Source organism: Athalia rosae, chromosome 1, assembly GCF_917208135.1.
Source record: "Athalia rosae chromosome 1, iyAthRosa1.1, whole genome shotgun sequence".
Lineage (NCBI taxonomy): Eukaryota > Metazoa > Arthropoda > Insecta > Hymenoptera > Athaliidae > Athalia > Athalia rosae.
Genome location: NC_064026.1, coordinates 32,390,986 through 32,415,176, shown reverse-complemented (window position 1 = coordinate 32,415,176; position 24,191 = coordinate 32,390,986). Strand labels below are relative to the sequence as shown.

Sequence of the window (24,191 nt, the reverse complement as noted above, 5' to 3'; positions counted from 1 at the left end):
GGTCTACGAGGACCTACAGGACCGGGGTTTCGAGGTGGGGTACTGCAGACCTGGGAAACGAGGAAACGGAGCGGCAGATGTCCTGGATGACGCACGACCATCTCACAGGGCATTTGGCCCATTTCGCCCCGGCCTATGCACGCGTGTTTCTTTTATGTACGCCCTGCAAAATTACTATACTTTCAACATTTCTCTTAACGTTAGGCTGGTTTTTACATAAAAGAGTACCATAGGTAGATCAACGTTGCGGATGCTTTATCAAATTATAATACCTATATCAATCTCTCATGTATGTTCGACTGCGAAAAAACAAAAACTTTGGAAACGTTGTGGTGTGATGTGTTTTGTGATAATAATTTGTGGTACACGAGTTTTGATATAATTTTTCAAACGCTACTTTACAATTTAAATCAGTTATCGAGTAGTTGCCATTATACGTTGCCAGTTTCTGAGTCTGCATAAGCGTTTGTATACTTTATTTTCCAGTCCAGTGCCGGAGTGCGACCAATACCAACCGGGCTTCTGTAAACAGTTTGCTTGTGTGTGCGGCTTGAAAAATTGTCTCGTCCGTAAAGACGGTCATATAAATGTGAGATGGAACAAAATCAGAGGAGAGCATATCGCGATCAAGATCCTGCGCGAATCCGCAATAAAAGCACGGAGAATTTGCTGAAGGATGAGTTGAAAATGTCGAGATCAACTCCGAGCTCACCAATCGCTCTTCAGCGGGCAGCCAGTTTAGAGAAATGCTACAGTGACCCTGATTTCCACAAAATACAAAATCTGATCACCACAACGAGGAACGGAGCAAATATCCCACGAGACGCTAAACAGGGCTCCGATGCTGGCTCATCTCGTTCAAACCATCAGGACAACGTTAACGGTCATCAAATGAGCTTTCGAAACCCACAAAGCAATGAAAATTTCATTAAAGAACTTGCCGCCAAAGTGCCTTCTTCAAAAACACCTAAAGAGGTTTGTTCCTTTCATTTTTTAGTACGAATCATTTTTATTTTTATTCCACAATTTGGATTATGTGACTCGTTTCATAATTGGTCTCTGCATTAAATTCCCGGCGTCGCGTCCTGATCGTCTGTCTCTCTTTGAATAATTCGGCAGCTGCAGTTAACAGGAATGTTCGGTGCTTTTTTATCACGTTTTTATTAACTCGCTTTCTTGTCTGTCTGTTTGTTTGTCTGTTTGGTACAAACTTTGCAATCGATTTTGAACTAACTTTTCGATGAGTATATATTTTCTATTGCATGCGCTCCACGTTTTTCGTATTAATTGTAAGTGTTACAAGTATTTTCGTAGCTATTCAAAATTTACAATCACAAATTTTCAGGACAATCTGCGTGGGGCAGACAAAAATTATTTTATACTCGACGGACCTTTTGAAAAACGTGTTGAAGCAAAAAATCATTTATTCAAAATAATTATTTATCGTTCTCTTCACATATTTTCTTACTATATTTTTACACAGTTGAAGCGAATTTTTTCTCACAGTACTCTTATCTAATATACTCACGATAAAAATTACAGGAGGATATACCGCACGACAGAACCAATAGGGAATTCTCGTACTTGTTTTTTGCGTCTACCGATTCGAATCTCTGAACAAATGCACTTTCCTTACGTCTCGCGAACTATTAAAAGAGTTTCTAAAATTTCATTAGTTAGTGGATGTCGTTGGCATAGTTTTCTACTTTTTTCTCATAACTCACAAGCTATATGTATGTTTAATAATTCAGGCTTGAGTCGACTGCGGTGCGGTACCTCGTCATGTCAGAGGTTCAAGTAAACTTATAAAGATCGTAGGTAGGAAATGAACAAACCACTTTTGCGAGAACCCATGTTCTTCCCCCACATTTTCGCTGCCTCTAAAATCTTACGAGAGCTGTATCGACGATGTACCTGTAAGAAGTTTACTGTCCGATGCAGTTTACCTGCAGCCGAATACATGTGCGGTGCACACACATACGTGTATGTGAATACCGCCGTGTAGGATAATAAAACAGATGTAAGGACAATACCGAGAACCAACGCGGGAACTATACTGCTACCTCTGTGCAAATGAAATCCTCACGGTTTAGCTAGTTGTCGGTGCTTCTGCTGTACTGCACTGTATTTCACCGCAGGATGCAGGTGCGTACCCGTATGATTATGAAAGGGAGAGATGGAGCGAGTGGCACAAGTACGAGCGGCGTATCATATCTGCCTGTACTTTTCTACGAGTATATCCCTCCATCTGTACTATGAACTGCAACAGCCCCGACGCATATAACATACGCTGCACAAGAATTAAGGAGGTACGTTGTGGAAGCTGCGGTGGAGTTTATTACCGAGATGAATACCTGGAATGCCCTTAAACGCTCGTGGAAAGCCCCCGGGAGGCTGGAGATCGGTGGAGTAGGGCGGTCAGGGGGTAACCTGCACCAGCAACGGCAGCACCACCGGCTATTACGCGTTAGCATGTTAGGCTGCACCGGCTTCATTGCGCACACGACGCGACCTGCCGGAGCAGTAAAAGCCGCAGCATCGGCAGCCGGTTCTTTTACAAGATCAACCGTTCTTTGTGCGGGAGACGGATTAGGCCGCGTTTTCAACCGAACACCATCCAAATAATATCATGGAACAAATTTCCACGGGAACAAGATTTGTCGATGAGAAGCGGGTCTGCGCCTTCTGTTCTCTCGCACCGAACTTGAAAAAAGAAAAATTATTCTCGCATTGTAGGCTGCTCCGTACAAGAAAATGACGATACCGAGATCTCATGTTTTCCCATGGGTCACACGTGTACACATGCTGTTGAAATTCTTTGTGGCGGTTTTTGTTTGGCTTCTAGCCCGCCGTTCGGTGGTGACTGTATCGTTTCTACGAAATGTATGCGGCCCACCCGCAGGTTCGAAGCTTTTAGTACATATTTGGTGTGAGGGTCGCCTTGCACGGAGTCGATGGGACGAATGTATACGAGTGTCGGTGCGCACGTACGACGTTTGTGTCGGTTTCTCAGCGCCGCTGCTGCAATCACAGCAACAGCAGCGGCGGAAAACGATGTTGCGGATGGCCAGCTGGTCGGCAATACCTGCAGGCTTCTTCTCAACTTCCACTCACTTCAGTCAGTCAGTAACTCACGCACCGATCTGTTGGTTCCCCGGTGTTTTGCTCCGGCAGCTGCTGGGATACGAAGCATTTCTCGACCACGTGTGCGTGAATCAGAATCGGAGTTGAAATCTCGGAATAATAAGTGTTGGCGATAAATCGTCGAGAGTTTTTCTTCGTTTTCGAAGGAGACGACGGCTATGAGAAGGGGGTGTACGACGTTTGTGTTGCATGTGCATACGTACCTACACCCGTATAGCGATAGGTACGCCACGAGGGAAAGTAAAGTATAAAACGGGGTATCGGCGTGTAAATGTGATGTAGGGTGGCTGGCGACAGTGACGCCCGGTGTTACCCTACCAACTCTTTGGTGTGCCCTCATCGGGTTCTCTCCGTTGAGATCCTCATCTTACGCCGCGGGTACCTCGCAAACTACCCCGGTGGTACGGAGTAGCTGTTGCTGCTCCTGCTAAAACTTTTGTACGTCGTTGAGAGTGAAGACAAAGTGCGGGTTTTGCGATCGATATACCTCATTTTCTTTTTTCTTTTTACACAAGGTCTACGTGTCAACGGTGCGCTTCCGGTGTACATGTCGAGGATCTTATATACAAGGACGTGTATGGGCGCACACTACATTCTACTACGTTTATACCCTGTAGGCATGTATTCTTTCAACGTATACGTACATGTAGGTTGATTTTAGATTTCGAGGCGAACAGAGGCGAATATCGTGCGATTATGCATGAGATATTCGTCAACCTGTAAAGCCTGTAGAAAGTATGAAGGTGCAGAGAACAAGTGAACTAAAAGGAGATGAAAATAAAAACCCGAACAAAGTGAAAAAATAAAAACCACGAAGGCGAAACACACGGATGGTCAGGTACAAGTACGTACTTGAAAAAGCATATTCGCGTGTTATCGAACATAGGGTGCGGGACGGAGTCGTATACGTTAAATTATTCACACCGCGATTGGAAAAAGATTCTGACCCAGTTCGTGATAATTAGAGAATAGCTATCGTCGCGTCGAACATATCGGTGATCGAATTCCGGGCGAGTTCGATATCTTTCTCCCTTTGTACATTCATCTTCGCTTTTTTGCCGTTTTATTTACCCTTTTTTTGTCAGTAACCTTCGGAGCTGCGATATCCACGCCCCGTTGCGCGTCACGTAATAATATCGTAGCTTTCTATCTATTAAAAAAACCGGGTCTAATCAGTCGCCGTAGAAGCTCGGATTTAGTATTGTGCGGTATACGTACGGTTGCGGATGGCTGGTGCTATTTCGTTCGGTTCGTCATCGTGATATAGGTACACATATATACCTGTGAGATTATAATACAAATGTTGCCGAATACTAGGAGTGTCCCGGGCCTGCGGGAGGGTAGCCGTCGTACGAAAAGCTCCGAACTCGTGAACGACCGACTTTTCTACCCCTTAGCCCACCGACTTGTAACTTCAGCGTCTTCAGCCCCATTACCGGCAGCTCGTCAGCTCTCGGGTGCCGTTGCTCCTCCTTTTCCGACCTGATCAACGGCCATCGTCGGTGATTAGGCCGTGTCGCTAATTCTTTCCCCACTACAATCGTATACATCTATATATCGACTATAATGCTATCTTCTCATCATTCACTCCAATCTGGAACCGATCGATTATAACACACACTTCGTTGGTAGCCTCCTGAATTCGCCTGCGCAAATTTATCTGGGAGGTTTGTATGGGTAGAATATACCCACTGTAATTCACGAATGGCAATCGGAAACGATAAGTAAAACCTGTTACACGAATGGATTTGTTGGAAAATAAATTATAAATAATTAGCGTAACACGCTCGGCAGTTCATTGCGTTTTTACTTTGACTCCGTTCGTTATCATAGTTGTACTACGAGTTTCCCAGTTATCTCATGTAGATACACCACCATCTCCCGTCTGCATATTTTAACGAATTCCCCGAATCTCCTGATTAAATTGATCATCAAACTGACCGAGTTTCCTACAATTTTACGGCTCTAAAACGGGACTAATCGAGTTATCTCGATTGGTTTAATTTGTAGTCTAATTTAGCCGGCGGATTCGTGTTCCTAAATATCTGATACATCATGACATACATAAAAAAAAAAAGTAATTTCATTTGAATAATTGACCGTTACAATTCGATCATTCCATCCGTACCACCCGATACTGTCCACATCCGAGATCACTTTTTTCATAAAAATTAATGGAACATCTACAGTATATCGTTATTATTGTTAATACATAGGTTTGAAGGGAACTTATGGTCATGCAGTACCAAGGAAATACCAAACATACGAGACACAAATTGCGAAATGTCAAGTAGTTTGTCGCCCGATGACGATCGTTCACGCGTTCGCGAGTTTTTCCTCGCATTACGCGGTTTGAGCGAATACCTCTTTTTCAATTGTAGCATGTACGTACGTACGTAACGTATAGGTAGTTGGATCTATAGATTTCGACTGACAATGAGCGATACAGGGGTGTCGATGTAATATTACACGTGTACCTTGTACGCGTGAAGAAATAAGGAAATGACCGCGATCGAGTATCGCACGGAAAGCTTCCGAGCTTTGAGGGATTTTCACCATCGTCAGCGGATAAGATACACGTAGGGTGCTTTAGAATTTTTCCGTCATCGACATCGATGAACTTTCGAGTGTTTGATTATCACGTGGTATATGTATACAACCGCTGACGAAGAGATATTTAGCTCAGGCACGAAGCGTGTCAATAACTTTTCCGTCGAGATGAGTGCCGTAGAGGTCTTATGCTGTCGTTTGCGTTAAACTTTAAAATACTCAGAGCACGTGATTTAATACTTTCCGGTCCTCCGGCGTGAAAACTCATCGACAGGCTGCAGAAATCGAACCGCGGTTCCGTACAGTAGCCGCCGAACCAATACGTACATGGGCTGTACAGACGCTCGGCCGAAGGTATGTAGGTATAATATAACTCGAGCGTGACAATGGCACGTGGCTGTTTTCGATAGATCTGTGCACGTGGTACGTACGTACTCACAAGAGCATTTGAATCACAGTCCGCAGACTCGTATAAGTCGAGGATATTTTCGTGCGGCGGTATAGGACTTCGACCGGTGATTTGGTCGTGCAAAGATCAGAGGGAAATCTCGTCGCCTCCACCTGCCGATGCACCTAGGTATACGCGATCTTTCAACGATATCATACCTCTAGGTTTTGGGCTTTTTTTTTTATACCAACGATGAAACGTTGAAACCTACGAGGCATGTCTGCGAGCTGCGGTACATCGCACCCGCGCTCAGGAAGAAGGCGTGTTACGGTAACGGTGCACAACTTACGACGCGTAAACGTTCGTTAATATTACAGGAATACCTGTACAGATATCCGCGTTAACGAGAACATTACCGACTAATCGTATAAGATAGTGTATACCGGTGCAACGTTGTCCACGACATTGCAGATCTTGTCCCATTTCTTGGCAGATTTTACACATTTTTTCAAGCATATCTGCGTAGCTTTGTCGAATTTCACGTGGAAAGAACAAATAACGTTTCGTATAAAGTACGTACATGGCTTTTATCGGTCCACACCGGTGGGAATGAAGAAAAACGTAACGGTCGTCCTTGTAACGCGAGTTCGACTCACTCGGAACGGAATCACGTAGCTAGACGTACGTATCATACGGATACGGATATCGGCGACTCGATGGTGTCGGTGTGAAATTCTCACACGGCTAAGAATCGTAACTGACCGTTTCAGCTGCGGGTCGTTACAATTATATTAATTAGAACTATGTGCGGTTGATACAATTTATGAAACCGAGTGTTGGCACCTAGATGGATATACGCGTACGCGATGAAAATATTGTTTTCCATATACAGCGAGGAAAGATATATTATAAATAAGTAATGTATGTATTATTATAATTTTTTTTTTTCCATCACCCTCTAGACCAGCTGCTGTATGATTCTAAGCGCCGAGGAATTATAATTTGTTATTATTCAAATTCCGACGAGATATTTTTAGGCGTATCGTACTCAGGCTCGCAGCTGTTTTTCTTACAAACCCACACCGGAGTTGGTTTTTATTTGTTTGCATTTCACGTTCACAGGGTATTATTTATCGGCTTTTCAACTATCAATCCCGAACTATGAACGCCGTGGTGAAAAATACCGCTTCAACGTACCGCGTACTTCAAAACGATCTCGAAATCGTCTACTCGAAACTTCTCTGCGTCGAGTGGTCGAATACACACGTATAAAGTATATACGCGACGAAAAATTGTGGAAAAAAATAAGAGTCAAGTGGCCGGGGGAATCAAAGACTAAACACGGAAGTAACTCTTTTTTATTGTTCAATCTTATTTGTTTTGTGCGATCTACGGCTACGCGGTGACGACCGTTTTCATTATAGTTTAACGATACTATGCTCGTTCTACAACGGCAGGAAATGCTCCCCGCTTGGGTCGGGAATACGAATTTCGCTCGCGTTTCCGCATTAATAACGCGCGCCCGACGAGTGGTGCAGAAATTCGCACCGAATGATTCGCTCCGATACTGGCAAAGTTTCAAAATACCACGTGATCGCAGAGAGTCAGAGATTTTGATTTAAATTTAGCCACTTCAGTTTTTCGAAATCGTTCGCACGAGCTGGTCCAGCGAATCGTGAAATAGTCAGAGGCAGCGGTGTGTGTGAAAGTTGAAGTTTCTGTTTTCTTAATTTATTTTTTCTTCTTTTTCTTCGAGTGCGTTTTGCAAACTGGCGCGATCCTCTCGAGATAAATATTCGTTCCAATGATGCTTTGTTGCGCGAAACCAGTTCGGAGCCATCGTCGGAAGCGGAGTTGTCGAGCTTTCGAGGTAGGCGTGGCTCAAATTTACAGCTGCGAATTTTTGAAGAATAACCCAAACCCGGATAATTCGCTCAGTGGGTCAATGGCACGAGCGTCTAACGGATCTCCGTACGCTGACGCCGCAGTTGCAAGTCTAACGAACCTATGCGATACCGTACAGTCCGACTCCGATATCAACCTGCATCGGTACAGTACTTTCTTTTCAACGATTACACGGACACACCTCATTAGCATCGCGGAGAGAAACTGGCTGCTCACTTCAATGCCTGTGCATAAATGGAATTTCGGCTCTTTTTCGCTCGCGTTCTTTCGTCATACCTGCAGAACGTAGTGCAATTTATAGGAACGCTGGAGATTCACAGGTGCGTGACGTTTGGCAGAAAAATTGCTCCCTTCACGCCAACAGATTCTCGTTTCGAAGATGCTGTTCTCGTATCGGGCAGCTCGTCGAAGGACCGTCAATCGTTGGAATTATCATTGCACAACTCGGTCGAATTCGTCGCAGCGAGGGGTTCTTTGCATCGCTCGGTTTTCCCACCGCGGTGGCCTTTGGTGTCGTCGATTGAATTAGATAGCGAGATCATAAGCGGGAGTGAAAGTCAACTCGGTGCTCCGAGAGCATGTTTCTTTTCGGTTTCCTCGTAGCAGTGCTTCGCGTCTCTGCACGATAAGTCGCGTACGATCAGCCGCTGCCACCTCCGTTGATTTCCATTTCGATTGATCGGTACGTCAAATTTGAATAATTGCCGCCACTTTTCTCGAACTCGTTATATTATCTTGTGATCCAGTTTCGGCGAACGATTGAAATTACCGTTCCTCGGTGAAGATAAATCTCCGATCGCGTTCGCATTGATTTTCTTATTCGATTTCGTCGAAGCAATCGTTGCGATCTTGGGAGAAGCATAACCCGGTTGTGACACAGCTGTGTACTCGACTTGTAACAACAACGCGCTTCAGTTTCGGTATTTATACGCCGCGGCGGCTCGGTTGTACGTGTCATTCGTAAGCGCATGCAATAGTCTAATCGCGAAATTCGTCGTACACGGTTCGCAGAGACATTGCGAATACATCTTCCGATCGTTTCATCCGTTATAGTTACGGCCGGCGACTGAATTTTATTTTCAAAAAGAAATAGGACAAACCTCGTCGCCCGTACAGACGTATCCGCGGTTAATCCCGACCATCGGGTATGCACAAAAAATGAAGAGCAAATATGCCGCACGGCTTACACCCGTGCAAGTTCGACGTTGATCGTTCCGGGTAATCATTCTCTGCGCGTAACGTGACTCGATCGAGATGAATTATTGTAATTAGACCGATTGACGATAATTCACGGTCGTTGGTACACCCGTACGTAGGGCCCATTTCGAGACTTTGTACGTAGGAACGAACGCCGCAGGCTGCGGTCGAGAGAACTTGAGCGATCGTTAACGAGGCGAAACAAATCGACTGATTTCATCGTGATTAGGTCATCGAAGTCGTCGCGTCGCAAATCACATTAGCCGTAGAATGTTCTTGATAAGAAATACAACGGAAATAGCGGAATTTTTGCTCGAAAACGCGATCTCGGCAAATACGTGCGTCGAGATCCAAATCACTCGGGGTAACGTCGAAGAATATCTTTTTCCACGGTCTTGCGTAACAGCCCGAACATCGGATTATACATACATATAGTACTTTCTCCCGAATAATTTAGCGCGTGCACGCCGATATACGTCGGTTCTCGTAATACCCCTCACGATCGGTCTAGAAATCGTCATATTGAACGTACGACGACCGATATTTCGGCGAGTTCGGTTTCGAGTATTCGTCAGTTCCCCACTTGATATCGCGAACGCTCACCGAATCTATCCTAGTCGGTTTACGCGGTGAAAAAGCATCACGGCGCGAGACCGTTTCGTGCTTTTCAGGTGGGGATTGTTAGACATCCAGGGGCGGCATCCGCCGTTACGTAGGTCACACCGTTCCGATACACGTCCGCCGTACGTATTCGTACGTACGTACCTACCTACCTACCTACATACGTACGCGTAACGTACGTACTACGTACTACGTACATCCCCGACACACCATGGGACATCTCATCGCGGCACGCACAAGCGGTGAATCGAGCGAAGCGAGTGTCTACCGTGCTGGTGGCACGTCGCGTGGCGATGTCGCTCTGTTATTCGAAGTTGTGCGCTTCCCGGAGAAGGTTCTCCCGCTGGAGGAGCCTCGTCTTCTCGTTCGAATCGTGATCGCGGTTCCCGTGGTGTGTCTGATTCGAGGACCGGCTCCGCAGAAAGAAAAATAAAAAGTAAAACAAGGATCAGTGAACGATTTCAACGATTTGTTCAGTTTTCTCGATAACAACTGAAGAAGTTAACGCCAAGACGTGGGTAATTGTTGCATCTTCATTTTCCGTTTCCCGAGAACGCGACTCTGCATACGCGTATGTATTGCGAGATATTTTGGAGCATCGGGTACGCCGACCGATACTCCAAAACCCGACGGTATGATTGAAATATCGTAAAATGTATTCGAATTTGAAGGGAACGAGACTCCAAATCTCGTTCTGCAAATTCCGAATGATATTGAATCGACGCGACGGTTCGACAGTTTCAACTATACCTATAGCTGTAACTCGACTCTCTCGAATCATTTTCGTTTCCAATCATTTTTACGATCGTAGAACACGCAGTTCCCTGCGCATAGCATATCACGTCGAGTTGTATATTTCTTCGAATAAATTTCGATCCGTAATAACGATTCATATTCGACGATAATCGCAGCCGATATCCACCGATTTCGAATCTCGCGGATCATCGTCGCAGGGCGACGTTACGCGACGCGTAGATTTCTCGATATCGTCTTTGAAGAAAGGGGCAGGCCATCCGTCACTCGTCATCGAATTATCACCGCGAATAATGTAAATGAAGGAAAGTACACGCTCGCATCTACCCAGTGTGCGCCGTCGATCGTAATTACGGTAGGCACGAGTACGATAAATTCCGCGGTCAGAATGTCAATTGCAATGTAATGGGACAACACCCGACGCACGAATCACCGATTAACAATCCCGCGAATTATAATCACTAATTATAAGTAGAAACGGTGGCCGATGGTCGCAAACGTCGGACAGCGCGGAAAAAGATTAATCCACATCGATATAATTCCCCACTTCCTTCCGGGCGGTCTGTGTAGTGTACCATACGCGATACACGCGCGTAACACCGACGGATGTGTACGCATTTTACATTCACGTGGCTTGTGTCGTGTTCGTGTGTAAATCGTACTCGTATACCCGCTGCAGCAGCGACCAACCGGTCGGAGAAATCTTCCCCTCGAGCCGTAAACTGCAGACCGGTGGTTGCAGTGTATCGTTCGGTGTTGACGGAATTCGTACGTATCACGTGTGCGTGCAGCGTGGGGTGCAGAAATACGAGAAACAAATAAAATGAAAGAGGGCATTTTCATTTTACACTTTCGCGCGTAAAAGCTTCGGTCGTACGTGGCGCGCTTGTGCGCGTAGAAGCGTAAACGGTTATACGTACGTACGTACGTACGTACGTACAATCGACGTATGCCGGTGGTTCGGTCGTTGAGCGACGCAATTTCCTCCGTCAGAGTGCTTTTATTCGTAATTCGTTGTTCCAATCTTTCACGAGTCGCGAAACAACGAAAACTTGCACGCGTACAAACGGGAAGAGAAAGCGACCTAGACCAGAATTTCGTGTTTTTTATCGAGACGACCGTACTCGTTAATTTCAAAGTTGGGGAGAAAATTTGTCGGTTTTGTTAAATCGTACCGGAATTTCAAACCGTCGCGCGTCCAACTACTCCGTCAATTCGCTCGTGAATTTACCATTCCACTTATTGGGAACAATCTCGTCAGCTCCGTCTCTCTTCCTCCAGTTTTTGGTTTTGTTTCAATCTCTCCTCGCACACCGTTGTAATTGTTTCATAGACAATAAGAGTGAATCGAAGCGATTCCACCGCGTAGCGTCGTCGACGGGTGTTATCGGTGTACCGTATCTCATTTCGTTATCTCTCCCGAATAGTCGAATACTCCACCTACGCTTACGCACGTACGTAGTCGGTTTTCACGCGCGCCTTCCATTCAACGAAACTTTTAAAAACCGATAACCATTCAACCGCACACGAAATACCGATTTACCTACCGATCGTACGTGCGATTTATAGACAGATTGCGAGCCGCGTACACGTCAAAGTTCTCTCCTATACGAGTCGATGCATCGATTGGTATATTGTATAGTTTTAGAATAAATCGTTGCGTGAAAGTTGCGGGGAATGATTTTTTCCGCTCTTTTTCCCCATTGTTTTCTTTTTCTCGTTTTCCAATTATAACGTTCTTGTTACAGGTGGTTTTTAACGGTAGCTGCAGCAATACGGCGACAAACGAGTCCGACAGCTGCACCACAAGCGGAGTGACAAACGGTGAGTCATCTCGTTCTCGTTGCTTCTCTCGCTCTTTCGTACGGTAAATAAGTTTCGTAACATATTCTTCGTTGCGTTTGACGACGGGTCTAATTTCCCCAATTGAAACGACCGGCTTTTCATGTACGCGTTGTACGAGTCCGGGGCAATCCCGAGGACAGGAATTAAAAAATAGAAAAAAGGCGCACGAATACGCCGACACTCGACGGGATCGTTATCATTTTTACGTACGCCGCGAGACTGAAAACCGTTTTCCAGATTTTGTAAATTTGCAAGGTTTCCTATCCGCTTGCGCTAAAAATATTCGCTCGAAAAACGGAGTCTCTGAAAAAGTCTAGGACTCGGACGATCGAATATCGAGATACACGCGTTGCGCGTAAACTAAAGCCAAGGCTTTCGCTCCGAGGTCAAAGGACGTCCTTACGGATGACAAATCACACGTGTATGCGCTGGATACACCCCACCAAATCGTACGCGTCGTAGCTACGCATCAACAGCCGTCAACGCGGACGTCGACTTTTTCCACGGCAATTAAAAGAGTACGAGAAAGAAATCCTGCGACACAAAGAGTTCTGAATTAAAATATATAATTCTTGACGAGGAATAATAACGTCGTCCGTCGTTCGTTGTCGGTGTCGGTTCGTTAGTGGACGGCAATTATTATGCTCGTGTGAATTTCTTGCGCACGCGGGTCTTCTGCAGGTCTCGTGTTCAACACGCGTTACAGTCGTAAGGAACCGAGGGAACAATTAATTCGATCCAAAGTGAATGCGGGCTCCGAAGTAAACGCCACTCGCGACGATTGCAACGATTGCAACGATTGCAACGATTCGCGACAATTTTACAGGATATACGAAATCGAGCGTGTTCCGGTCGTCCTTTTTCCACGGCCCTGCACCGGTGCGATTTTGCGCGTCGAAACGAATCGGAGAAAGTGAAGGAAATTCGGAACTCGTCCGTCGCTCGACCCGGAGTTTTTCGCATTGCGCAATATGGCATTAGAGAATCGATCGAGCAACAGTTATTGAATAACAGCGAGGGGAACGGTTCGCGCGAAATAAGCGCGATCCACCACCGCGAGTGCCCCGTACACGCGTGATGCACGCCGACACGGTCTGAGCTGTGCACGAGGTTGTAATGTAAAGTGCAGTAATGGTGGCGATGGAAGTGCCGTTCGCCACATGCTCGCTCCATAACATGCCTCGTTACCGAAAGAACCGCGAGTCATTAATTCTTGACGGGTATAGGTACGTTCCGTGCTCCACGCCGATAAACCGTATCTACTACATCTGCGCGGTAACGCTACGCAGCTTCAAAAGCGCGTCGCGTCGAAAAATAGTGAAATCGGTCGGTGCGCCGACACCTCCGGATTAGATACACGTACCCGCCACCGTAAACGCGGAGTCACCGAGTGAATGCGGAAAAAAATTAAATCGAATCGAGTGAAATGAAAAAATCGTTCACCGCCGCTCAGCGTTTCAATTCCGACGATGAATCGACGATATCGGGGATCGGCGATTTCCCGATCGTTGCGAAACTCGCAACGGCCATTCGTAAATCGTTAATTATCCCGTCGATTTGGGGCGCGATCGCAATCGATGCGTACAATTATTTTTCGCAACGCGCGAAACCGGGGCGATTCGCGCGTTCGTTATCGTTGGATCGCTCCAGCTTGTAACGTGATGAAACAATCACTCATTAACGATTGCCGTTGAATCTCCGCGGGAATACGAAAGACGATCGTTTCGCTTCTTCGGCAGGGGAAGCAGGCCCGGAGTGTGAAACTCTTCAACGGCGACGACGAGTCGAGTTTTGAGAATCATTGCGATCGCGCATAGGTTGAATTCCGAAGCGTAACAATATGCAGATGATCGGCACAGGCTTCACCTACCTACACGTCGTCCGCCTTTTCTCGCGGACGACGAACGAATTTCACTTTCATCTCGTAAACGTAAATTGCAGCAATTCTCTTTCTCCGCAAGTTCCCGAGCACGTCTCTCCCGAGCCTCCCGTGGCGCATCAACGTCGACTGCCTTCGCTGTGCGACTCGATCGCCGTTCCGCTGATCACGAATTACATGAAATAGAAACTGACGCTTCCTCGTGTTATACCGGGGCGATCTTACAGCGACATTTGGCACCGCGATCGCCCCGTCATTGTATACCCCATTAACTTTTTCTCATCTCCTTTCAATTCATCGAATTTGTCGTCTGAGGAAATTGACGGAAGGCACGATTCGCCGTAATCGCTTATGGGTATGCATACATATATCTTGAAATGTTTCTCCTTCGAAAAACTGTGATTTGAAGTCGAAGATGCGGTTGTCGAGTGGCTCATTTCCGGTCATCCAACATTTTCTGCGGCCACGTATATCGTATCTAAGTCTTTTCCCCGTAAGCATGAACATGAACGTGAAATTAAAACGCGCTGCGACGCGATAGTACAACGAGTCAGCCAGAGTTTTATGGGACAAGCTGATGTTATCTCTTCCTCGTACGTTCCAGAGTTCAGATCACAGATGTAATACGTACAAAGCGAATGAATCGTCAGTATTATTCAGACCTTCGCCTCCACGATTTCCATAGAAATTAAATTTTATTTCACCGGTTTCAAATTTTCTACGGTCTGTTTTAGATTTTTCATCTTTCATTTTCCTTCAAACTTTCGACATTGAAAAGATTCTGAGAAGATGCATCCCCTAATTGTAAACGTATATGTATAGAATTTCAAGCATGTCTCTTTGCTTCCGCGTCTGCATAGATTTCGGACCAATTCATCGAGTGTCTCGCGTCATGGAAAAAGTCGAAAAGATAACGCGAGTACGAATGATAATTCGAACCATCTCGTTTGTGACGTCCCGTAATGGTCCCGATGATCCTGGTACAGTTCCCATGCGATCCGGCGTACGTCTTCCATTTTTTCTTCGAAACCCTGATCGGGAATCGCTCTTCCTCCCGGATGGGTTCTCTTCGAATGCCTATTCGGCATTTGTACCGAATACAAATGTCAAACTCTATACGGTTTCTTTCGACAAATCACCGCTGGTGCAACGGTGTCACTCCGCTCCATGTTCCACTCCATTCGGCTCGATTTTACTCCGTGGGAGGGAAAACTATTCTCATATTTAGCTTGTTTCTGCCTTTTATTCATCTTTCAATCTTCCTACGTGTTCTTTTTTTTCTCGGTTTTCATCGTTCGAAACGTACGCCATGTTACAGCGTTCCAAGCTTAACCCAGTCACCTACGAAAGCTCTTGTTTTCATCGAGCCTCGCTTGCGACGAGTGCAACGCGTGCGTAGAAACGATTCATTTGATTTTCTCCTCTCGACGACAGATCTCTAGGCATTGTTTTACATCCATGTCGGTATTACACCTTATTAACTTTACATTATACACGGATTATTATTATGGCGAGGCTTGAGAAAGTGCCGTCGGTTTATCGGCTGCGATGCCTCGATATACGTAAGTCGTCGGGACGTTAACTCGAAGAAAAAACTGACTCTGCGATGTACGACAAATAACCGCTACAGGGTAATTTGTATCCTCGCGATTCTTTCGACCTCAACGTGCGTGATGTGCGGTTGAAAATGGTGAAAAAAAAAAGCTCCTCTTCGGAGTCGAAAATCTTTTATGGCGAGATCGAAGTCACGGTCGAATAGCCGAGGACTGCGACACGGCTGCACGGCTACCGGTTGAATTTTACGTTCGATTTTACGACCGAATTAAATCGAGTCAAGAAAGTCCTACAACGCCACTTTCGGTCGGTCGGCGACCGCCCGTCACACGAGGAGATATCTCTTTTCAAGTCCCAACCTTTCCCCAGTCGGCGTCGCGATTATCGAACGAACGAAAGGAAATAAAACAGAAAAGCGAATCAGCTAATCCGCGTGTACGAGGGTATCAATTATACGCTCGGAACCGTCGTCGTCGTCGTCGTCAACTCAACTCCGAAGGCTTTTCAGTGATTTTCTCATTGTCAGTCGGTGGTCCCCCGAGGCTTAAATTTTACCCACGCCGATACGTCCTCTTCCCTCCCTGATACGCCATTCGCGTCGTCAGAGAGCAGATCGACGCGACGGTGTCTCGACCCCTCGATTCGAACGAACGGATAGAGGGTGTGGACCGACGAGAGGAAAGATGCGATATCGCAGAGATCGTTGAACATGAAGGGGACTCATCGTCGGCACATGCCGATTGTTTCTGGATTATTATTCGTTGGGTATAAATCGAGATGGTTGTACGAGTGGTGCGAATCAGTACGAAGGTTGGCCTCGCAGGATGTGTCGCTGATAATACGCGGCTTTCCACGAGCAACGATTGACGTAATATTGCGGCGCAGCCCGTGCGATCACCGTAAACGGTTAACGCGTACGTTCCGACGAAAGAACCGTAACGCGTGACACGTGCGAAACGACACACGTCGTACATCGAGTTCGTCGGGGGAATCACGATTGTCCGCCTCACATATCGTACTTCACGTTAATCGCGATACCAAATTGACCGATTATCCCTATGGAACGATAGAATCGGAAGCGGCGCGAAATTTTCACAGCGTACACGGTGAATCGCGGTTAGTGCGACGCAGTCGGAAGATTAAAATAGAACTTGCCTCGCACAGATATGTAGGTATATTTGTACAGCGCACGATACGTGAATCCTATTCCTGACCTAGTTTAACGGTCTTAATTCTCACCCGTACGGTAGTACGAACGGGCATCTTCGTTCCCTGCATCGTTTTAGGCTTCAGCGATAGGAAGTAATACCGATCAATTGATTCGGAGAGCTTCCGGTACTCGATATCGAACCGTCGAATCCCAAATCTGTTATTCATCGGCGCTGAATAACAGAGGAAATCCAGTGAGCAGGATTCGGATTAAAGCTCACCGTCGTTCGCGGGACGAACATGCGCCCGGCCAATCGAAATTACCATTCGCCGCGTGACCCTTGTAATAATTTTTGAGAAACTTCATATTTGCAGGTTTACCTTGACGAGACCCTCGCGGTGATCTGATTAGGTATGCGAAGCCCTATGTCGCGCGTGATAAATGTACATCTACACACACCTGTTCGTACGTGTGGCGTACGTTACATACCTATACGTATCGACAGCTCTTTGATTCCTGCGGGTGGCCTCCGATAAGTGAATAGCTCTATAGTTAGTGCTCGTAACGTCGTTCGCGGAGTTACTGGGATAACTTAGTTTTACGTCGGTACTGTGAAATGTACGAACAGGGGACGGTTAAGTCACGCATAGCATTTCTAGAGGGTACGAAAATTGACATATTCTAATTCTCATACACATACCGCATTTCACGTGTTAAATTCCATTGCGTTTCGCTGTGTAGAAAAATCAAAGGGTACATAAATTCCGGTTGATCGATGCAGGTACATACGCGTACCGTACCATTTTCTCCGCGCGCGTAAACCGATTATTATGTATACCTGCTATCATCGCTCGATTTCAACTTCGCGTTGCGAGAAGCGACTGCTTACCATTAATCTCTTCTTTCCCTTCTGATTTTCAGGCAAGGACATGGCCCCGGTTCTGGGCGTTCCACCTCCGCCACCCGCCCCTCACATGGGGCCGGATGGTTTAATTTTACCCCGTAAGCCAAACAACCCTTGCATCGGCTCGACGAACCACAAGGCCCTGCACAGGGAATTATTGTTCAACCAGAGGGTGTAAGTTAGTTTTTTCCCTACTCGTCCGACTCATCTTCAGGATGTTTATCGAATCTCGTATTTTCTACGTGCGGTATCGCATCGACTCACGATCGGTGATGATCCGCGGGTTACTCATCGCACGCTTCGCAATTCATTTTATTATCAGCTGCGCAATCGGTCGCGAGATGTTTTTCCCTTTTTCGTTCGCTATGTTTGTTTGTCGCATGTCCGCGGGTTCACGGGGATAAGGTGCAATAATACAAATTCTGCGTATAATTGCGGGTGATTATCACCGTTCGATGGACTGCGCGCGATCGACGAATTGGGACGAGTTGAGAAATTCGTTATTATTGTAGTCCCGTGGACGAGTTCTGGGAGTCGATCGATCGAGTGTCCGGTGAATGCGAGTAGAGCTGACTAGACGACTCCTTACAATTTTCATTATTTCTTCTTTGTACAGGGGGAAGAACGTTCTGAATCAGAAAAGCGAACTCCAGAGAGCACTCGAAAGACAACGGGAGGCAGCGTCCAGAAAAGAGGCTGAGAGAATACGGGAGGAATCCTTTAAGGACGACCCAAGGACCGCACTGCAACGTGCCATCGAGCAGAGAGCTAAACACATTCAACGAGCGGTGGGTACAGATTATTCATCGACTATACATTAAAAAAAGAGAGAAAAAAAAACGCATCTCATTTAGCCCGATTTTGATATCGTAGCGTAAAAATGTTTCCCGTATAGAATGAGATGACCCCTTTATCGCGCGATCAGATTACAATTAATGACCATGGACGAATGAACGAAATTCCCAATGCGATATGAGGCAATATTTTACGCGCGAATCGCGAATCGCGAATTTCAATTTCTTCTTTGATTTGCTCGTGAATTGTGAAGATTTCAAATCCGTGCAAACGATAAATTCCGTTGTATATTGAAATAAGTGGTGTACAATTGTGTGACGTATGTTCGATACACGTGGGGTCACGTAGCGTATATAACGACGACCAAGCCATTGAATTTCCCGTTGGGTTCGGAACGTTCAAACTCGTCGTATACGTGTATAAGCACGTGTTACATGGCGTGTATGCGGATAACGAATGAAACCTTCGATCGGTAAAAAATATACGTGACATATTTATACGCATTGCGTTATAAGAAGACAGGGTGTCATATTTGACAATGAGCAAATAAGTTTTTCCCCAAGTATCACAGAGTCGGGATTCAAGAAAATCAATTTAGCGGTTGCGCGAATTAAAGATAATTATTGAAAAAGTACGGATGAATATTGAAGTTCATTTTTAGCGGTATAATATCGAAAATAACGTCTCAGCATAGATGTAGTTCAGTATATCTGTGGTCTCAGCGTGTTCTGTATAAAAATTAATACGAAGCCGGGTTCGGTTTGCAGAGTAGCTATTATGTCAATGTTAATTATTTCAAGCATTATCGCAACGATTGTGTAGATACTCGTAAATTAATAATGTAAATATGCCAACTTGTATACACGTATACCGAAGGATTGCGTAATAATTCGCCGTTGAGAAGTGAAATTCTAATTGTATAATCGCGAGGAAATTTTTAGGCAACATTCGATGATCTTTATTTCGTTCGTTGTTTCAGGAACAACCCCAGATTACGGAACCGCCGAATCCCCTGATAGTGGCTAGGGCCAAATTAAGAACGCGAAACGATTCTCAGTGAAGCGGAGAACAAGAAAAGAAAAATTAAAAAGAAAAAAAAACAAGTAGGAAGTAAGAGGTAAGAAGTGAAAGAAAAAAAAATGAAGTATTAGAGCGAATACAGCGAGAGCCTCGATGCATCCCTACAACTAGCGCAAAAAGAAGGCAGGCAGCTCAACGTTTCACGACGAAAACAGTACAAAGAATATTATCTCGAATCATAGATATATTGAGTTGCATACTTATACTAGGAATACAAAATATCTACATTCAGAAACAGATAAAATGCATCCGATACTAGTTACGTAATACCATACTGGATAGATTTGTAACCTTGGAAGTTGGAAGACGAATGTAAAGTAGTATGGGGAACAGCGAGCGATGATGCTGACGATGATTACAATGATGACGAATGCTTCGACAATGCGCGAAATGCAAAAGCGGAACGTTGATTATGCTCGTGAATATAGCATTGACATTCCTATTTCCAGATACCTACGTACGTACGTACCAAGTCGTCTGACGATTTTTAACATTGGGAACTCGCCTCGTCACCTGACTATTGCGAGGAAATTTTTTCGGAATGATCTCCCGTTATTATTGTTATGCATTGTAAATTTCAACACAGAGTTGGCGGAGCAGAAATGTGTTTCGCGTCTAGTGATATTACATAGGTATAGCAGAAACGAAAAATGAACAAAAGAAAGTGATTAAAGTGTACGCAGGTATGTCGACAAGTTGCGTCGCGCACGTACGATAAGATACGCCATGACGAAGAAAAATCCCCAGTTGGTACTCTGGGTGAGGCTTCAGTTTCTACGTACGTACTTCGCACTTGGAGAATAAAGAAAACAATACTTGGTGGCTTTAGGTGCGATAATTTTTTCACTGCGTGCACGAGGCATGTCGATATCGTTGTAATATCGCGGTTTCTGACCTCGGAATGAAAAAGATCACGAAAATGAATGACCGAATCTGAGTTTCCAAGTACGAGATTGAGGATAATTTACTTTTTGTTGTTGTTTTTCGTAAAATTTCTATATGTATCAAATGAACGGAGCTACCTACTTTTTAATGCATAATACTTGGAATCCTCATCAATCAAGACCATATATTTGTACCATATTATTCTATGTTATTCTAGTTGCAATGTTTAATTCTTAAATGATGATGATGATGTAGTTATTGTTAGTAGTTGGTAAAGTATGCAGTAGGATCTATTTACACATAAATTGAAAAATGCCTTAAAGAAATCCTCGTTCAAATTAGCCGGAATCGGGGTTTCTGATCCTTCAGATAAACGTTTTCTATGATGTGAAAGAATTTTAAACAGGAGTATTATATTGTGTACCGATCGTGTAATTCACCGGGATAAAAAAAAATCGTGATATTTTTTACCCCGTGATAATTAACCGTTATTATGATTGTAAAGGATAATAAATAAACGCAGCATTGTAAAGTTAATGATGTCAAACATATTTTATTTAACATTAACGTTAAGTTTCTATTCCCGTTATTTCCGATCATTGGGAAATAACACACAATGGTATAAAATAAAGCAATATTCAAATACAGCGACACTATGAAATACTCTGTTATTTGATTTAAAGTGAAGAGGAGAAATAAGAAATTTTTTTTATCCATGATGCGTATGTATACATATGTAAATGATATACAGGGACAATATGTTTGTGTATACATACATGTATATGAATAATGTAGCGTGTGGAAGGCGCACGCAATGCATACACGTGCATCATATATCCGTACTTACACAGGTATGAGTGGTGTGTACATAAATTTTATACACAATCATTACAAAAAATCATCACACGATTTCCAAAAATTATAATTTGATGTTCGATTCAACGTTCACGTCAAAGTCAATACCATAGTTGTACGAATAGATTCGTTGAATGTATTCTAAAATAGGTAATTTCGAGTAGGTATCGAAGGCTTCGATCACCAGCGGTGTGGATAGGCTTATCTCTTACCAACGTATCGACTTACATTTTACCCTGCGACACAATAGTCGCCAACGAATGATTAAACTGCTGCGTCTCACATAAGTGTGCAATTACTACGATCTTTCGATTAGTAATCATCTCCCCGGGAAATAACTTCCTTGCATGTTGGTCGCAGAACCAGAGTGTGCTCAAACTGAGCTGTATAACAACCTTTGATATCAACCAAAGGCGGGTAAGCCTCTACTGCATTTTTGTCACAAAGATCTTTCAACGCCATTTGATACTTTGTGCAGCCTGCACGGTCCAGCCAGCGTTTGCAAAAAGCTAGCGTACCTGATAAACAATAAAGATAACTGTAAAGTCTGGACATTTCGGGAAAAAGTCAAATTAGAAGTAAATGAAATTCATCCGCTTACCGAAATGTTTGTTGATCGTGTTCAATAAGGACTTGCTGCTCTGCAGTCTTAGGGGTACAAATCCAGCGTCGAAACTCTTCATGTAATGAGAGCAATCGAGATCGTCATGGACTATTCCCCGCCCAGTCGATCCAAAGGTTTCGATGGCATAAAATTCGTTCTCTTCCATTCTGGTTGCTTCGCCACCTTTTACGATTGGGACAGTTTTTCCCGCATGAATTCGATACGGTGCTATGGAGTGTCCGTTCAGATTTCTTATAGATTTAACCTGTTCGATAAAGGATCAACAATTATCGGCGTCTTTTATAAAACTAAACTGTCCTGTGGTAATTGATTCTTAACAGACTCAATTCTACATATCTATTTACCTGATAAGTTTTTCCATCTATTTCGACTTCGTAAGACTCCATGACTTCTTGAATAGCGGCTCCGACGTCGCATAGCTGTACGTCAATTCCTGCCGCTCTTATTCCGGTATTAGTTGCGTCCCGAACGGCCTCGATCAGCTTATCATACTTCGGATTAAATGCCAGGGTGAAAGCACAATCGATTATACGACCGTTGATATGTGTTCCAAAATCAATTTTTGTCACATCGTCGTACTCCAAGACCGTTGGATCCCCTGCATTTGGAGTATAGTGGGCTGCGCAATGATTACGTGAACATCCTGTCGGGAATGCCAGACCAGCTTTTAATCCGTCCTCTCCGATCAATTGCCTTGCAGTATTTTCCAACTCATTGCAAATTTCTATCATGGTCATGCCTGGCTTTACCTGCGATAATAATCCACCAAAACGTGCTTTAATACAGAAAGTTTTAACTTGTAAGAATGGTTATGGGAATTTGAAAATAGAAACTCGAACAAACCCAGTTCTTTATGTGTTTTCTGGTTTGCCGATGGGCTTCAGCAGCTTGTCTAGCTTCGTTGTAAATGTCATTGTGCATTCTATCGAGGGTTCGTGCCTCCTCACTGCTGAAACGATCCTTGGCTGTTTTTTCATCGATTCCTGTTGCAGGAGGATGCACTAGGATTTCACCAATTGGAAAATTTCCATCGGGAAACAAATCCGATATCGGAATTGTAGGGGGATCTGTCTGCTGCTTTACACCACCTGCTTTTCCACGTGGCTTACGCTTTTTCTTCTTTTTCTTGGTCTCCTCTGAGTCTCCGCCATTTTCAGTGACTTCTACTGTTGATCAAAGCACATAAATGGCAACATGTTTAATGAAAAAAAGTATTGTTTGACCTTACCTTCGGGTGATGCGTCCTCGGCTTGAGCTTTTTCTTCCCCTCCCTCTGGAACATCAGCACTTGCTGCTCCAGCACCTTAATATAATGAAAGTAAAGAACGATGCAATACATTGGGCTAAGAATATCAGACAAATAAGATGATCAACATACTACTTGTGTTTATTGTTGAGTATAAAAACAAAAAGTGCAGCAAAAAAATAATGACAATACAAAATATTGCATGGATTGCAATCTTTGTTATAAAAAATTAAAGTATTCGGAGAGGCACAAGAGATCAGTCTTTCCAAACTGCTATGATGCAGTATATTATAGCACAAATTGAACTTACAGAGATTACAACTGAAGAACAGCTTACCGCATGACTAACCATTTTCAAGTTTTTTTTTTTTTGTCTTATACGTTACAGCTGATTTTAGATCGATTCCAAATCATTTAGGACCACTATCGAATGCTCTATATGTTGGCGACAACGGGAGGGTGGTAGACAGAATAAGAATAGGATAAAATCGGGTACTGGAAACCAATGCAGCTTGAAGCGAGGGCTATGTGAAATTTGGAGCGCAGAGCATGGAGGTGAAAAACATCAAACACAACCAATTTTTGGCATCGAAGATTCGCGCTTACCGGCCTTCTTCTTCTTCTTCTTCTTCTTTTTTTTAGCCGCATCGCTGGCACCGGCTTCATCTTCTACTTCGACAATTTCATCTTTTTCTTCGTCTACAAGTTTCTCGGCGGACTTGCCGACCTCATCCAATACAGCCGCCATTTTCAGGAGGAAATGATTAGAAAACAACGTGTTTTCTCACCGCTAAAGGATCCCTACCACTGATCTC

General features: G+C 44.5%; 2 protein-coding genes across 3 annotated transcripts; one reads left to right on the top strand and one right to left on the bottom strand.

Moving 5' to 3' along the window:
* Positions 1-507: 507 nt before the first annotated feature.
* On the top strand, positions 508-21,187 carry LOC105691547. Its single transcript, XM_012410081.3, has 5 exons — positions 508-975; positions 12,307-12,382; positions 17,908-18,064; positions 18,507-18,678; positions 19,665-21,187. The coding sequence occupies exons 1-5, from the start codon at positions 595-597 to the stop codon at positions 19,743-19,745; spliced, it is 867 nt and encodes a 288-aa protein (XP_012265504.3). The 5' UTR covers positions 508-594; the 3' UTR covers positions 19,746-21,187.
* LOC105691630 (methionine aminopeptidase 2) lies at positions 21,179-24,191 on the bottom strand. Of its 2 annotated transcripts, none has more exons than XM_020855598.2 (6): positions 23,983-24,191; positions 23,359-23,433; positions 22,974-23,293; positions 22,475-22,879; positions 22,107-22,374; positions 21,179-22,023 (listed from the first exon to the last, which is right to left on the bottom strand). In XM_020855598.2, the coding sequence occupies exons 1-6, from the start codon at positions 24,122-24,124 to the stop codon at positions 21,818-21,820; spliced, it is 1,416 nt and encodes a 471-aa protein (XP_020711257.1). In that variant the 5' UTR covers positions 24,125-24,191; the 3' UTR covers positions 21,179-21,817. The 2 variants fall into 2 exon arrangements, with proteins under 2 accessions (XP_020711257.1, XP_012265680.1); XM_012410257.3 differs by having other exon boundaries at positions 22,974-23,296; positions 23,983-24,190.